This window comes from Dicentrarchus labrax, unplaced genomic scaffold (assembly GCF_905237075.1).
Source record: "Dicentrarchus labrax unplaced genomic scaffold, dlabrax2021, whole genome shotgun sequence".
NCBI classification, from domain to species: domain Eukaryota; kingdom Metazoa; phylum Chordata; class Actinopteri; family Moronidae; genus Dicentrarchus; species Dicentrarchus labrax.
In genome coordinates this window covers 16,934,835-16,953,129 of record NW_026136706.1, presented here as the reverse complement: position 1 = coordinate 16,953,129, position 18,295 = coordinate 16,934,835, and the positions used below count along the sequence as shown (strand labels likewise).

The 18,295-nt window shown below is 38.9% G+C and overlaps 1 protein-coding gene across 1 annotated transcript; it reads left to right on the top strand.

Annotated features, from left to right (window-relative positions):
• The first annotated feature begins 10,218 nt into the window (after positions 1-10,218).
• On the top strand, positions 10,219-17,206 carry slitrk5b (SLIT and NTRK-like family, member 5b). The gene is made up of 2 exons (XM_051404991.1): positions 10,219-10,794; positions 11,239-17,206. Exon 2 carries the CDS (start codon positions 11,295-11,297, stop codon positions 13,896-13,898), a length of 2,604 nt encoding a protein of 867 aa, XP_051260951.1. The 5' UTR covers positions 10,219-10,794; positions 11,239-11,294; the 3' UTR covers positions 13,899-17,206.
• The last annotated feature ends 1,089 nt before the right edge of the window (positions 17,207-18,295 follow it).

Below are 18,295 nucleotides of genomic sequence, written 5' to 3'. Positions count from 1 at the left end.
AGAAGAGTATAATGCTTTGAATTATAGTGCAGCCCTTATATATGTATAAGTGATTCTGTTTTGACAGCAGTTAATGGGCCAACAGTCAGATTTTGTTTCCTGGACAACTTTATGTGCTCTGGAAATTATTACCTATGGCCAAAATGATTAAAGGTCCATGTGTGTGAGGTGTGCTTGCAACTGCTGTCTATCATTTTATTCATCTATCAACACAAATTATGCTTCAATGACATTGTTACTCCAAAAGTTAACAAGTGAGTCAATACCACATCTCCAGTATGTGACCTTGGTTTGTCAGAACAACCTTTGCTGACAAACCTGATGTGACATTTTGAGTGTCTTGGGTTATTCTGTGAATGAGAGTTCAATCATCACATCATTAATGGGTTTGGAGTGGGGCCAGTCATTCATGACACCGTGCTTTATAGCTTTGCCAGAAATCTCCATGCTGAAATGAGAAGGTTGTAGATATTTTCTATGGAGCTATTTCGTGACCAGAGGGTGCCTTTGATTAATGGCTTTTTCCCTGCAAAGCCATTTAGGTAATCCAAAAGAATAATCTTCTCATGTCTTTGAAACCTTTAACTGAGCAGGTTGACCAGGGCTGGGCCGTCTCCTCCTGGTCAATTAGCAGGCTAATTAGTATTTATGGTTTTTGTCATCCAAGATGCTTTAAGTCAATTGCTTTGTCTTGCTAATCTTCATTTGTGTTTGTATTTGCTTTTGTACATGACTTATTTGTGAGACCATCTCTGCTGCTGCAGTTATAGCCACATGTATGAATAGGCCATATAACCAATTGATCTAGGGAGGCTATTTTGCATGATTATATTTATTCAGTTCTAGTGTTGCCTTATCCAACAAAAGCAATTTACAGGCATATTGATCATATGCTCTGTTTTATTAGTCAACAAAATCAGTTTTTATCAGCTAAGGATTTCTTTTTCTCCAGAGAGCCCCAGTGGCTGTTGATCCTGATTTGTGTGTGCTCAAGTTATTGTTTTCTGTTTTTATTTCTTTTGAACTTCATGCCTCCTATCACTCTCCAGACTGTTGTAAGGCTTTATAAAATTTCCCCCCAAAATCCATCTCAGTAAGTAAATATAACTGCTTCCCTTCAAAGCCTGTTGAGTGCTTCTGTTGACTCGCATTGCCTGGGCATTGCCTGGGAGACTCAGCCTGCGCTCTACACCACAAGTGTTAACGCCAATTAAACTCCTGGCACCACCCTGTCATTCTCCACATTCTGTGACATATGAGTGATAACACAGACCCTTACCTTCAGGTCTCATCTGACGCACATTAAATGGCACTAGACCCCAGCGTTTCCTGACATTTTGCAGAAATCGATTGCAATTTAATCAGTGTGAGCATGCTGCTATCAGCCACGCTTGCGCCAGCTGTTTTTTTGTGTTACCTGGGCTGAGCTCTCCATGGTGAACAAAAAAAAATACATTTACAGCAATTTCAAACCCTAACAATATGAAATTCTTATTAACAACAACAACAACAACAACAACAACAACAAAACAAACAAGACAAAATCACAGCATCAAAGTTGATAATAGTAATCACAGATTTGATGTTCCTGGGAAAGCATATTTCCATTCAATTTGCACGCTATTAGATTTATTGTCTATTTTGAACACTCATTACTCCCTTTCTCCCTCCTACCCTCTCTCTCTCTCTGTCTGTCTGTAACAGTGTGTGTTTCCCTCTCTCTCTTTCTCTTTCCCTCTGGTGGTAAGTGCAATAATTATCCCATTATTCTTTGAAGTCTTGGTAAAGGCCCCCAAACAATCCCCAAACATGTGAATACATGGTCCTTTTAAGTATTTGGGGTCCTATGAGGTAGCCCACAGCTGGAATATTCTCTCTTTGAAATTCCAACAGGTCAAAATATACCCCAAAAGAACATTGTTTTGAGGAAGAAAAAGCACGGAGCGTGTCGTTTTCCAGGAGCTTAAACGATACACAACCCCTTTCTTTGAGCAAAGGTGTACTGAGGCCAAAATTCAACTTTCAAAGATTATCTCTGAACTCACAGCAGTGTGTGCCTATATTGAATCCTCATAACACCACCATTGCTTACTGTTTTTTAAGAGACCGCACAAACACACACAGATGCCTCAAGGTAACCATAAAGTCTATAGAGCTCCATACTGAGATGAAGAGGCTGAGCTTTTAAGAGAGAGCTCAGAACCTCTTTCTAAATGACTTAATAGGGTGATAATGTGTTAAAATGAAAATGTGTCTCTATTTTAGGAAGACGCCCAGTTGTATTGCCGGCTGCAGATTCTCACACATTTGCACACGTGCAAGCACACACAGACACACGTTATTATCCCCTCATCCTTTGAATTTGTAATTAAGTATGCAGCACAGACTGTCATCTTATACAGAGAATTCAGGCAAAATGAATATACCGGCATGTGTTTCTATTTCTATGCAGATGAAATATTGATTATGAATGGCAGCAAGAAACCTGGGCTATTAGGTGGAATAACATTTCACAAACATGCACTCTCACCTTAATTGAGTAGAGACATTAATACGTCAGTGATGTACAACTATCTGAGTCCTGCCTGCCACTAGGTATTACTCTGGGTTACTGCCTAAGGCTATACAAATATGAGCCGAAAATGAAAGCAACTCCATAACTGTTTGGATGGTGCATGGTCTGATAAACGTGATAGAAATACTCAAGCTGTTTATGTCGTCTCTACCGTGCTTTATAGCTGAATCCACATTGGAGTGGGGAAAGAGGTGATGGTCAGCTGAATGATCATCGCTGGTGCGGAACAGGGTACCAAGCAGTACATGTTGATACATGCATACAAACATGCACAAACTCTTAAGCATACAGTGACACACTGTCAGACAACATGACACAGCATGCATGCAAATGTACACACTGTGAGCTAATTATCACTGGTAAACAAATGCATGACACAATATGCTTCCCATTATAAAATGCATACTAAATGAGTAAAACATATGCGAGCCCATTACTTATTTAATGCAGATACAGATTCAGGATCAGTGCAGTGCAAGTTGGATACTATCATGGCTGCAAATGATCACCCAAGAGATGTGAGCAGAGGCTGTCATTAAAGGCACAATGTGTTACCGTGGCAACATCATAGAGGCCTCCATTTTTTTAACGCTGTGGTTGTGAACAATCAACGTTGCACCCAATCCCCCCGAGAATTAAAGGCACATATCTAAATAAAGCTCAAGTACCCTGCTGCCACACTTTTACAATCCACTGTTTGTCTCTTCTCTGTAGGGAATTCTGTAACAACCTGTTTCTGTGGGGAAAAGTAGGCAAAGTATCAACACTCCACAATCAAAGTAGCTCCGTGTTAGCCAGAATTGAATTTTAAAACAATTACCCCAAAAAACAAAATGACAAAACTGTCAAATTTTGATTGTCACAAATGTAGGTCATAGTAATTGAACAACAACACAACTCTGCTGTGTCTCTGTTCACTCCTTTACCGATTTAACACGATCACACAGCTGACATATTCTTTTTTCTCTCACAATTTCATTTAGTGTCCTTGCTCCAGCTTGGTTAAATGTAACTAAGTTCAACTCCCCACACAGTTACTTTTCCATTATGTTCCACAACGACCTCTCTGACCAAGGTAATTACCTTGGCTCTTGAGTCATAGGAGTCAGAGATAAAGCCCGCAGAGATCTCCCTGCATCAGATTAGCAGTGTGTTTTTTTTGCAATCCTCAGAGAGCTACGGAACAGTTGTTCATTCCAGGCGTGCATGGTGATTTTTGCTTGTTTGTTTATTCATTAGCATTTGATCTGTCAGCCAAAGGAAAGACGTCTTCAGTTTGCAAGAGAGTCTTGTCAGCATGAGGAACTGAGATAACAGTGAATGTAGTATTTAATTAAGAGGGTATGAAGCCCTCCTGGTATCTGGCTACATACAGACACCACACAGCAATTGACCTTAGTGATCATGTCAAGACTTTATCTTGCTCCCATCAGCCCCAAGCAGGAGTGAAGACAGTAAATAGCTCTGCTTCCAGACAGCCTTTTGATTTCCACAACCACAGCATAGACCATCTTCAAGTGGTGGCTTACAGTGTTTTGTGTATTATTTTTCAGTCAATTGAGGCAACATTATTTTGTGTGTATTCAGTCAATGTGTGTCATGTTTTTTTTCTGCACAGCCAAATTAACCTTTTTCTTGTTTTACTTCAAAATATGTGTGACAGAATGAAATAAATGATCAAATTTAGAGACAATATTTCCCCGAGCTGCGCTGCTAGTGTGTGACAGACTTAAAGGGAAAATGCACCCTAAACAGAATCTACAATGTGCTACTTTTGAACAATAACGCCAGTAGCTTCAAACAAAAACTGTCACCCTAAGCTACAAATCAGAGAATCAAGCTTAGCATTAAACATTTAATCACTTGGCAGTTTTTGGAGTTGATCCATCAACAATGGAATTTGTGAGTCTGTGAATTTTTGTTTGACATATTCCGTCCAGATTAGTTTCATGTTTATTCCAGCTGTAAATCATTAAATGTTCCTAATCCTGAACATAGAAAGGAAGAGCTAAAGGTAAACAAGATTCTTTCCTAAGCCAGCAGTGACACCTTGAGGTTTGAAGTAAAATTACATGTAATTTTCTCGATTGCTCAGGATGGTTCGGGTTAACCAAAACATAATTGCCCAATCATATCATGCGAAAAAGAACAAGAGTAAGAGTGAGAGTGAGAAAGGGGATAAGAATCAGAATGAAACGTAAAATAAGAAAATAAAGAAAGAATGTTAGTGAAATTGAATTGAATTGAATTGAATTGACATTTTGAGACCTCTTTGATATGTTTCAAGGGCCGCTGGTGGTCCATGAACCCCAGTGTGGACACCACTGCTCATTACAAGAAACAGAATCAGTCTATGTTTTTTTTTTTGCAAGCTGCTATGGCACCACCTGTTGGTCACAATTAAGAAATACAAAAGGAGAAAGGGAGATAATAGATGAAGTGAGGTTTGTACCTTGGTGTTAAGTGGTGGTTAATGACTCTAGAAACAACAAAATAACAACAATAGATATTTGATCAGTGATTGAAGAACCATTCCCATCTTTTACTTGAGTAAAAATAGTAACACCTCTGTGTAAAAATACCATGTAACAAAAATCTCAGAAAGTCAAAGTGGATGGACACTGTCACTTTTTATGTATAGACCATATTATCGTCACTATGTGGTTGCTGCTGTTTACAACCCCCCAGATGCAAATTCAAAGGGTGCACTGTGGAATTATGTCCCGGGTGTATACGTGAAGGTATATATGTATATAAATAACTGCATATTGGTTTATTTTATTTATATTCTAGGAATCTAATGATCATTTTCTATTTGTAGCATGAAGGAAGTGCAACCTGTGTTGTATAATGATTAACACATTTTCTTGTTTCCGTGTAACAGTAGAAGCATCAAAATATACTTAGGACCAAAGTACCAAAAACAAAAGTACCCTGCTTCAGAATCATATATATTATATTACTGGATTATAATGATTAATGCTTAAGTGTGTTTATCACTTTAATGTTGAAGCTGTTGAAGTTCTCACTTCTCTGGGTTCTTGACTATGACTTACAGTAAGAGGTCAAACTTAAGCAAATGTGAAGTGAAATTCCTTACAGTTGCTTCCACTTGCTTGTTTGACCTCCTTCTATATGTTAAAGAAATGAAAAATACTCAAGGACACCTGTAGCTTTTCTTTTTTTCACACAACTGTTGTCGTCAATTGTCGTCTAGTTTTGTTGTATTTAATATGTATTCCCATCTCAGGCAGCTCTCTTGCATTCTTTAAGTCACATCTAAACTGAATTAAAGGATGAAGTTTTTCTTTTGTCAGTTTCTAATCTTCCAAATACGTAAAGTGGAATTTGACCTGACCTTTGATGAAAAAATATTCTACTCTTGCTCTTCTCTTTCCAACCAGTTATTCAGAGATACAACACCGGACTTTTTTGTTGCAAAGTGCAATGTCCTTGTATGCTTTAATATGAACAAACCCATAATTTGAATTTAGTGGTCAAGATGTGATTTAAAGAAAAATGAATAGAAGTATTCATGGTCTTCTGACCCCCCAGTGTACAACACTGTGTTTCTTTACAGGCAGACAGGGTAATGACTTTTATCCTTCTCATACAGACATATTGAATGCTAGAGTAATAAACCACCACTTAACACCAAGGTACAAACCTCACTTCGTCTATTATCTCCCTTTCTCCTTTTGTATTTCTTAATTGTGACCAACAGGTGGTGCCATAGCAGCTTGCAAAAAAAACAAAACATAGACTGATTCTGTTTCTTGTAATGAGCAGTGGTGTCCACACTGGGGTTCATGGACCACCAGCGGCCCTTGAAACATATCAAAGAGGTCTCAAAATGTCAATTCAATTCAATTCAATTCAATTTCACTAACTCACTAACTGGAGAGAATGAAGGACTTTCAAAGACTGCATCTCCCCTCACATCATAAACAGACAGTATAATACAGAGCTTCTTCAAAGGCGTAAATGGGCATCTAAGTTAGTCTAAGAGTATCTGTCGATGGGCCCTTGATATAAAAATGTTATGATCTAGAGTATGTGACATTATGAAAAAAAAAGTTTATTGATCCCTCAAGTGAAATGTTAAAGTGACACAGCAGCACGGCAGCAAAAACTATTATTGGCCATAAAAATAAAATAAAAAAATAAAAATAATTCGGCATACCAATATAGAAATATAACAAAGTTGTGCTATACAATAAATAAAGTGATCAAGAAACTGAATATAGCTGCACTTGTCCATTGTTGTCTATTTGTATTTGCAAATACTACATCAATATCTAAGTGGGCTTTATGGGCTCACAGCAGCAACAGTTCCTGACTTAACTAGAGTTATATATAAGTGACCACAGGAGAACTAATTTGAAGAGAGCCCCCCCGGTGGCTGGTGATGTAATAGGAGCTGTAGTTAGGAATATGCCAATTATTTAAAAAAAAACTACGGGAAATCCTCTAAAGGTCAGATAGAAGAAGCTTCACAAGTTCTTCACAAAGTCCAGGGTGTCAGGTTGGTGGTGCTACATGTCTGAGGTCAGGATGAAGTGGTGTGGCAGATGGGGTTAGAGTGTGCAGTATGGTTGATTCATTTAAGTGGAGTTCAGATACAGCTTAAAAGATGAAGAAGCCCCATGCGCTCTCAAACAACCAAAAGGAAAAGAGCAGCCATCTTGTTGAAAACAAGATAAATAACAATCTTAAATGAATTTGACAGAATTTAGTACCATATTCACAATACACAGTCATACTATCACACAATGTTACATACAATGTATCTGTATGAGAGTGCACTGAAGTACAGTAAATTGAAAAAAGTGTTCATAGATAACAATATATAATAAATGTAATTTTAATGAAAATTGCATGTCATAAAGTCAACAGCGGCATATATCTGAGCAGATAATGCCGGCTGATAGTGGATACTCATATTATTGTTTAAAAAGCTATAATTATTAAAATGGCACCTCATTGTCTGGGGATTATGGTCTGCTGAGAACAGTGGAGACTGCAGAGCCTTGTGACAGCAGAGATGAAAACCATGTTGTAGTGTGCCTTTATTTATGAAGCTGCCTGTCATAGAAGGATCTGCCCTGGGCATACATCCATGTGGGGGGTGAGAGGTTTAGTCCATGATGGCTGATAATGTGGCCATCATCTTTTTTTTTTTTTTCTCCCCCACCTCCTGGAGGGAGACAACAGATACCCTGTGAGGCATGTTCTCAGACTGCCTGCTGTTAGCTTTCTTGTATCCAGAAGATGTTTTTCATGCCCTTACAAACTCGCTCACATTCTTCTGCTGCAGTCTGTCCTCAGTCTTCCTCTTGTTACAGTTTTTGCCCTCCCTGATCTTCTGCCTCTGCTTCTTCTGTACCCACCGCAGGTCCTCTTTGTTCCTGACATAAAATACCTCTTTTTGTCATTCAGCAGAGCCTTCAGTTCTGGGACCCAGGACTTGTTGGAAAAACACTGCAGCTCCTCGGTGGACACGTTTTCAAAAATTATGCATGATGCAGTGAGTCAGGCTGTCAGCAATGTCCTCCCCTTGATAACCCAGAGATTTCTACACAGACCTGCAGATGTAGTTTTAACTACCCAGGTGCATGCAGGAAATGGTGTATAAAGGAGTATTTTCTTTCCTTTTCCATATTGCATGAAATTATAAGAAGACCACAAGCTTTTATAAACTCAGATAATACTATTACACTGCCACAAAAGAACTCTTGCATAATGTGCTGACATAATAATCTTAAAAAGGTCTGTGTTGTCTCGTTGTTTGCTGTGTAACATCACTTCTGATGCAACAAAGGCTTGCAAGAGCCCTGACAGTAATGTTTCTGCCAGACAATAGCAGAACAGTTCACTGGGATGCCGAGTGTTCTTGCATGCTCCAGCTGGACACAGTTGACAAAGTGTGATGCACCATCTGTAAGGAACATATATCAGAGGCACTACCCATCATCCTCTGTGGCACAGCTCCAACTTCATTTGTGTATTTCTGACCTTGGAGCACATAATTGTTAGTCATCATCATTTTCTTCCAGTCATTTGTTATGCTGATTCCTTTCGTGTGCATGTGTGAGAGTGTGTGAGTGTGTGTGTGTGTGTGTGTGTGGGGGGGGGGGAGTGCTCTCTTCTGCTCCCAGTTGGAGAAGATTATGTTCAGTGTCATGGAAGACTTGGAGAGATATTAAATGAGGCTCGTATCATGCATCGCCTGTGTGCCTCATGTTCCCTCTGCACATTGTGACCATGGATAAACATGAATTATCATACTGCAGAGAGATGCAAACATATGTGAGAAAACAATCATCAAAATGCAAAGACGCAAAATTTACTCAAACAAATTATAAAGAATATTTCATTAATATTAAAGAAATAACCCACTCATTTAGATTTTTGTGATGACAGCTGTTTTAATCAAATAAGTTAAATATTATAAGCCAGCTGCACAGTTTGCTTACCACATTGCAACAAACATAATTGCTAATTTATGCAGAAATAGTGGCATAATGATGGGGTTTAACTAATTCTGAGGGTCTAGCCCAATATATGCAGCACAATTCTCTGAAGGAGGAGGAAACAGAAGCACAAATGAATTGCATGCAGGCTGAATACAGCCTTCATACTCTTTAATATGAGCCACGGGCAGTGTCCCTGATGTGCCTGCTCTCCTCCCATGTGAGCAAGAGCCAAGTGGAGAGGATGATGGATATAGCTCCACGAGGACACAGCGATATACAACGATACTTGACATGTTTCCACATGAGTGCCACCGCATCAGGTTGAGTAGGGCATGACAGGTCTTTTTCTTTACCTTTTGCCCTGCCACTAAACTAACACCACATTTCCCATGCCCCACCAGTTCAGATGCTACTGCTGATAAATTGAAATGAATGAATTGAATAATTCACTCTAATTATACCTCTGCAACAACTCGTGCCAGGACTGTTTTGTTTCCATTAAGATCAGGTGAAAGCACACTCAGTAAGGCCTGTGAGTCATACTCTGTGTGACTCATAGTTTACTTTTCAATTTTCATAAACTAACAGGCAAACATTGCACCATTTTAAGGGTATTACTTTTCATTTCCAAGCTTGGTGATCAATAGACAGCATACCATGTCAAAGTCCTAGTGTGTTCATGGATTATGCAGTGGATGATATGATTATTAAGGCTCTTCTGCACAGTCCATATAAGCACTTTAGTAGTAGTAGTTTAGGAGTTGGAATGGGATGAGTGTGACAGTTTATTCAAGGGTCTGCTGTTACCTGGACTTTGCCAAAATATTCTGACTGGGCCATAAATCATTGACATTAACAACCACTGAGGGGCAGAACTAAAATGGACAGAAAGTTAACAGTCTGATCAGCCAAGCACCTGCAGGGCACCTTATGCACTGTGGCTAGACCAACAGCTTTTCTTCAGGTGAAATGTCCAAAAATAGCAGCTGGGACGTAAATAAAGTGCGCTGCCAGTGCCATGTTGGAGATATGTAATCAATTCCTGTCAGGTCACAATAAAGACACACTGTCACCAATGTTTTAGGCTACATCTCTCGCCCTCCAACTACCAAACATTACAGGATTGACAGATTATGAAAAAGCTGATGTAACCTGACATGCCGGTGGAGTTATTTTATTTATTTTTTATTTTTTTCTCAGGATAAATAACATGATAAGCGGTTTAACAACCCGTTAGAGCGCAGGAGCGCGCCTAGCCCGGTGAATTATTGATTTTTTTATTTTTTTTTGGGACATCTTTTCCGTAGGTAGGTCAACATCTTTTGGGGGAATGTATCTCGGTATGATGCTCCAGTGAGCTGATTGTTTGTGCATGAAATGACTTGACATCCTGCCGACCACCGAGTGCGTGCGTGAGTGTGTGCGTGCGTGCGTGCGTGAGCGTCCATGGAGAGAGAGAGAGAGAGAGAGAGAGAGAGAGAGAGAGAAAGAATAAGCAACTTTGTTACCAGGCATAGCTGTGTCTCCTCCGGCACAGCGTGGTAAAAAAGAGAAGCAGTTGGCAGTTATGGTTGATCAGCGTTTCTTTCATCCTCTCCGGTGCATTAGAGACGACGAACGTGCTCGCGTTGAATAGATCCTGTTACCCATTTCGTTTTTTTTTTTTTTTTTTCTTGGACGGATTAAAAATAAAAGATGCGCTGAAACACCTAACGAGCCGACGTCTTCATCAGTGTGCGTGAGGTATGTATTTCTACCAGGAGTTAGACATTCAAATTATGCAGGCTGTCTTATGTATGACAAGGCGTGCACTGTGATACAGAAATCTCCGCTAACCCTCTGCAATTTACATACATTTAAATTCAAACCCAGTATATAATTGCATATTTCAGTGTCTTTACAAGCGAATGCGATGTGACTTATTCCTCTCACAGCGGATTTAGACCTTTGTTTTGTGCTTATGTCTTGCTTTGACCTTGCTTTTTGTTATTTACATAGCTTGAAGGAGTTGCTTTCTGCCCTGCTTTGTTTGAGCCATTTTAAAATCAGCAGCCACACAGCCAGAAGTTACCTCTGGGTAATAGCAAATGAAGCTTTGACTCATGCAGGCTACAGCTTGTTGTGTGGAAGTTTGCTTTCATTGCAGGCTGCCTGTTTCACATCACCTTGTATGTCTTTTGTTTCTAGATGACATTGAGGATATCTTAACAGGACTGTGAGCTCGGGCCATCATTTGCAGGAAAATGCATCTTTGGATTTCATATGTTTTGCTAAGTGCAACGTCAATGTGCACTGTTGAGATGTTTGGCAGTTATGGAGAAATATGTCAAAGACTGTGTGCCTGTGAGGAGAGAGAGGGGATACTTACAGTGAGCTGTGAAAACAGAGGAATTGTAAGTCTCTCAGACATAAGCCCAGTGTACTTCTCCCAGTATCATCTGCTGCTTACAGGGAATATTTTAAAGAAGCTATCTGCCAATGATTTTGTTGACTACAAAGGACTTACAATATTACATCTGGGAAATAATGACATATCTGACGTGGAAGCTGGCGCTTTTAATGGACTTCAGGGATTAAAACGATTGCATCTCAACAATAACAAAATTGATGCCTTGAAGGAAGAGTTTTTCTTTGGCCTTGAAAGTCTGGAGTATCTACAAATTGATTATAATTATATCACTCATGTGGCACTAAATGCCTTCAGCAGACTTCGACATCTGGAGGTCCTGATTCTAAATGACAACTTAATATCTACTTTGCCTGTGAACATTTTCCAGTATGTACCACTGACTCATTTGGACTTAAGGGGGAATCAGCTCAAAGTGCTTCCCTACTCAGGTCTGCTGGAGCACATGAACAGTGTTGTGGAGTTACAGTTGGAGGAGAATCCCTGGAACTGTTCCTGTGAGTTGATTGCACTTAAGACCTGGCTCGAGAGCATATCATACACAGCTTTAGTCGGTGATGTCGTCTGTGAGTTCCCGTTCCGGCTTCATGGGAGGGATCTTGATGAGGTTTCAAAACAAGAATTGTGCCCGAGGAGAGCCATAGCTGAATATGAGATGCCACCACTGCCGCATCTGAGCACCGATGCATACTATAGGACCACGCCAGCTCTAGTCACAGCCTCCTTCACCTCATCTGGGATTGCACGGTCCTCATCAAGACCCACTAAGGGACCTCGCCAGTCAGGCAAATTAAAATCAAGACCCACTTCTCGCATCCAATCAAATAAACCACAAAATTATGGCCAAATTATTTCATATCAAACCAAATCCCCCGTGCCTTTAGATTGCCCAACTGCCTGCACCTGCAATCTTCAAATTTCAGACCTTGGCCTGAATGTGAACTGCCAGGAGCGGAAGATTGAGCACATCTCGGACTTAAATCCCAAACCTTACAATCCCAAAAAGATGTATCTAACTGGGAATTATATCCCTGTGGTGCGCAGATCAGATTTTATCGAGGCAACCGGATTAGATTTGCTTCATCTTGGCAACAATCGAATAGCTCGCATACATGACAGAGCTTTTGGGGATTTGACACATCTAAGAAGACTATACCTTAATGGGAATCTGATTGACCATCTTACATCTGAAATGTTTTTTGGATTGGAGACCTTGCAGTTCTTATATTTAGAATACAATGTCATTAAAGGGGTTGCCCATAACACCTTTCAGCATGTACCCAAACTCCAACTTCTTTTTCTGAACAATAACCTCTTGAAAACTTTACCAGTGGGGACATTTAATGGCCTGACGTTAGCCAGGCTAAATCTGCGCAACAACCATCTGCGATATCTGCCAACTAGTGGTGTGCTGGATCAACTTACTGCACTGGTGCAAGTCGATTTGTTTGAGAATCCCTGGGATTGCTCTTGTAGCATACTGGAGCTGAAGATGTGGCTCGAGCAGCTTAGCACAGGCACAGTTGTAAACAATGTCATCTGTGGCTCGCCTAAGAGGCTAGCTGGGGAGGATATGAGATACATTAAGACGGCTAATTTCTGCCCTAATAACTCCGATATACTTGCTTCCATGATCCCACCCTCTGAAGAATCTTTTCCTGGCAGCACTATCACCATAGAAACATCCTTGGACTCTGACATACAATACAGTGCCATTCCTTTATCTGTGATGATTCTTGCCCTTCTCCTCATGTTCATTGTGTCTGTGTTTGTGGCTGCAGGATTGTTCGTGGCAATGAAAAAGAGACGTCAAAAGAGTCAAAACAAGCAGAATAACTCCATGAATGCTTGCATTAGCTCTCTCAACATGGAATATGGTCTTTACAAAAAGGGATCCATTCCCAAAGTCAGAACATCTGCTGGACATGTATATGAGTACATCCCACCTCCCACAGAATCCACATGCAGAACGACTGCCCACACCCCGACGGACAGCAAATCGGTGGATGGATTTAGAGACTTTGATGAGTTGAGCGGTGCTTTTCTGGGTAACTCCGATGAAGAGGCAGCCAGTAATGTAATAAGCTCGGAATACAGTGCCACTACTCCAGAGCCTCTTAACAAGACCTCCACCCCTCACCAAGACGATCTGTGTTGCTACAGAGATGTACTTGAGCCTGACAAGCACACACGCTACAGCAATACCTTACCATGCAAGCATACAGCGCATTCATCGAGTCAGTATACCTCAGACTTTGATACAAGGCATCAATATGTGCACCCAGAGAGAATACAACAGACAATACTATACTGTACAGCACCAAGTACTGTTTATGTGGAGCCTAACAGGAGCGAGTACTGGGAACTGAAAGCAAAGCTTCATATTGATCCTGATTACCTTGAGGTTCTTGAAAAACGAACAACATTTACACAGTTTTAAAGAGACTTGGCCTCTGGATGGATGCATTCATGCAGTGCACCCATTTTAATCAGGAATGAGATCATGTTTTAAAAAACAGGCATAACTATTTTATCACCTTCATTAGTACAATGCATTGTGAACTACAGTAGGCATTTCTGGGAATCATGCTTTACAGAATTCAATAATAAAGGGGAACTCTACTCATTTTAAAGTATCACTTAACACTTCATGCCTGTGGCATGCCGTTAATAGTTTGGTTTCAATTTGTAAATATGAACAAGCAAACAGAGATTCAGGGCTCTTATGACTCATCCCATCATAAAATACATCCTGGAGGTGTTTCATTGACAATGATGTGAGTCTGAGCTTTTACTCTCAAATGAGCTGCATTTCATGAGTGTTAATGAACCGTGCAGATGATATGTTCTTATCCCAAAATAAACCAGGTTTTTGTTAAAGTTATATGTATGGCTCCCAGTTCTGTCTTTTCAAATTTATTCAAAGCAAATAACATACATACACTAAATCTGAAGTAAATGTATCTGTAAACATGAATTTGACCTGTGTATGTGTTGACAAAAGTCACATAGCCTACGCATCTCTTAGGAAATTGTGCTCCAATGAAAAATGGAGTCAGACACATTTAGTTTGTCCTCCAGTACGCACAGTCGGGGATAACAATATTACATTTATGAGATCATAAAACAAATTCCAATGTAATATCTCAAATCACAGATTACGAGGCCAGTAAATCTCTGCTCTCTTGTTTGCAGATTTGTGAGAGAATAATTAATGTATCCTAAAAATGTACTGAACTGACCTAGTGCATATACTGTAGGGTAATCTGTGGAAATCGGTGGTGTTCCCTCAGAGCTTCCCCATCTCCAAACCGCCAGTACTTATAGATTATGGACACATGTTGCACTTGTATTGAGTTAAATATTAATGTATTGTAACTGTACTCAGAAATGTTGTAACTAACTACAGCTGTATTCAGATGCATTGCAAATGAAAGAAAATTAGCTTTAACTGCAGGTCCACATCATGCATCCACAAATATGTACATGAAAAAATGCTTTTTTTTTGGCATTTTACATGAACAGTTTAAAAAAACACTTGCTGAAAATTGATTAACTTTAATGAGTATCTTTTTTTATTTTTTACCAGAGCCAAAGCACTTCACAAAAAAATCCGCTCATAATATGCAAAGTTTGACACACAGAGGGTTACAGCAAAGCACAGTCCTGTGTTTTATCATACCCAATTATACAACCATTTTTCTTAATTATAGGTCTGAATATACTTATAAAAATTTTATTACAGTTGCATTACATTTGAGTAGATTTGCAATACAAGAAGGGTGTAATATTTCTCCATATACTTCTGTTTTAAATTCAGCTGAAACTGAAAACATACTGTATTTTATGACTATTTTTATACAAAAGATATTTCTTTTCTTTGTTTTTCTTGTACAAAAAATGCACTACTGACTTCTGCAGGTCAACAATGATGTCAATTTTCTGAAATGCACCATATGGTAACACTTGTGCATATAGCCATAGAAGTAGGTTTGATAACTGCATACATTAAAGTAACTCATGTTACAAGATCTTGCACTATGCACAGATATAGAGTACACATAGACAATCTGTACAAAATGCAGCTCATCCCCTCAGTTACCAACCAACACTCATAAAAACTATATTTAATAATATAATCACATCCCATGAATGCATATTTGAAATTTAACACATGAATATTCAGAGGTACTTTTGTACCACATTTTAGATCATTCATTTTTTTCTAAAACTTCATATATGTGTTTTAGGGAGATACTTTTAGGAGTGGATATGTGTGTATTGCATTACAATGAAAATCACTGTCTCAGTTTTAGGAATTGTTTTTTTCATCTGTATGGTGAATATATGAAATCTGGCAATTTGACTGCAATTATAGTCAAGTATAGTCAGTCTCTGTTTCTCTCTTTTAAAGGAGGGTTTGATGAGTAATGTGACAAATGTGTAAAGGTCTGGAAGAGCTTTAGCCATTAGATTGAAAAGCACAACAAATGAATGCAGAAGTTGAATGGATAGAGTCGTCTTTATGCATAAAAATGTTCTCTGCTCTAAAGCAAAGTAAGCACACCATCCAGTCTTATAACGCAGTCTACCCAATTTCTGGGTCAATAGTGTAAGCCCTGAAATCTGATTTTCCCTGAGAGTTTAATACATAGAGTAAATTCACATCATATGCAGTATTATGCACTGAACCTGTCATCTTAACTCAGCTAATTAGAGGACATGGCGTATCTGGACCCTGTCTGCACGTCACCATGTATTACACTGCAGCATTAGTCATGCTGTTTATCAAGTATACAGTCTTGGTTTGTTGCCTTTCACATGTTCAGAGTCATTTTGTGATTATTTTGTCAGTTGACCTGTGTCTGCTCTTTGGAAATCCTTCAGAACAAACAAAATCTACACAGTGAAGCATGATGTAAACCTGCACAGGTTTGTACTTTGTTACATGTTGGATTTTCTTAATCAATATATTGCTGTGAAGTTAGTGGTGAAAAACTCTGTAAACCTGCAAACATGCACAGACAGATACTCACAAAATGTTTTTATTGTGAACAGTGGCCAACCTTTAGTTGTTTGTTTCAGTTCTCAAATTAATATATATTTTTTTTTAAATGTGTGGTAATTTTTTGTACAGCCAAACAGATGAAAAAGTAACACATCACAAAAATGCAAACAATTTAGCTTGCCAGCTTATTTGGAGGTAAATCCTTTTATTTGTCATGACATTTCTTTTCATTTCTAAGAATCTTGCAAAGCAAACTGTGTAATGGAACACAGTATTTACTATTTAACAGAAATTTGTAATATGTTTTTCTTTTTTAGCTTTTTGTAATCAATGACCTAATGCAGATTTTTGTCACGTCATGTGAGACTTCAAATACTAATAATACAAAAATATGTTAAATTGAAATGTGACTGTCCTGTGTATGTGCAAATGTTTTATTTGCAAAGAAGAATAGGTCCAATCCGTGTCTTATTCTTATTCCAATTCTTATGTTTGCTTTTATTTCTTTTTGTTTGGTTTTCATATGAAACTGTGATTTTCTATATATGTCAACCTCTGATTTGTAAATAGAACACTTCATCAGCATTTCCATGTAAATCCACATTGGCTCTGAAAAGCAAAAACCTGGTCTCTTATTGCAAAAACACAGTACAACTAGGAATATGTGGGGTAAATATATCTACAATGTGCTGTTTCTTTAGTTGTTAACTGATGAATAAAAGATATGCATTCATTTGGTATACCCTTGTTTCTGTGTTCCCTTCACCGTCTAAGGCATGATGTGTGCAATAAATGTCATAGTGCACAGAGAGGACAGATCTTAAAATGTTGCATAAAACCCCATTGGCATTTTTCTGAACATTACTGAAATTACAATATCCAATTCAAATGTTCCGATCAAGCCATCGTCATCTTTTAAATGAGGCAAATGGGAAATAACGAAAAAGGGCTGTGTTGCATAATCAACATTGATATGGCATAGTTAGTATTTTATGATGCCTTAGTTTTACTCAGTATCACCCAAAGACATTTTGACTAAGAACTTAAATGATCAATTCTCTCATGTATAAATGAAATGATTATCTGCCCAAAGTGTTACAGTTATACAGACAACAGAACAGGCCTAAGGCAGGAAGAGAAAATGCACTTTGAAATATTTAGTTTCTTGCACACGTTTGAATTCAGACTGTCTCGAGCCTCCCATGGCAGCAGAGGATGTATTTGTTGTGTCAATTGTGCTGAGCATAAAGCTGGAATAAGGATATCTGACCTTACTGTAACTGTGAACATGAATATATCTGTATGCATATGCTAGCAGACAGAGAAACTATATTCTTGGTAGACATAGCTTTCTCGAAGCCCAGTATCCATGGAAACATCCAATTACCTGACACAGAAAAACAATTCTAGAGCAAGAGGTATTACGCTGACACAGAGTGTGAACTAATTTGTAACTGAGCTTTCTGACGTTTATGGGATTACTGTATGTTGCACGTCTCTAAATTGTACACACTGTTTATGAAAGAAGGTGACTTGCATGGAATACATCACTGATACACCTCCCCACATTGCATTTGGTGTGAATGACAAACCACAGGATCTGTGTCTGGGAAGTGTCAATTTTAATAAGAAAACTAACCACTGTGGATCATCTTTGACTCATCTGTTTGTCAGATTGATGGTGTTACGTTGCTTAGCTGCTTGAAGACCCCAATTTTGCTAGGGAGAGGGAAATTAGGGCAGATCTACATTATGTAAGCTTGAAGAGATGTGTCAGGCAGTGTGAAGACAACATATGCCTGTAAGCATTCGCCAAAGGCAAAACCTTT

What these genes read in the sequence shown, in the direction of transcription:
- slitrk5b (XM_051404991.1), top strand. Translation starts at nt 11,295, where the DNA reads ATGCATCTTTGGATTTCATATGTTTTGCTAAGTGCAACGTCAATGTGC.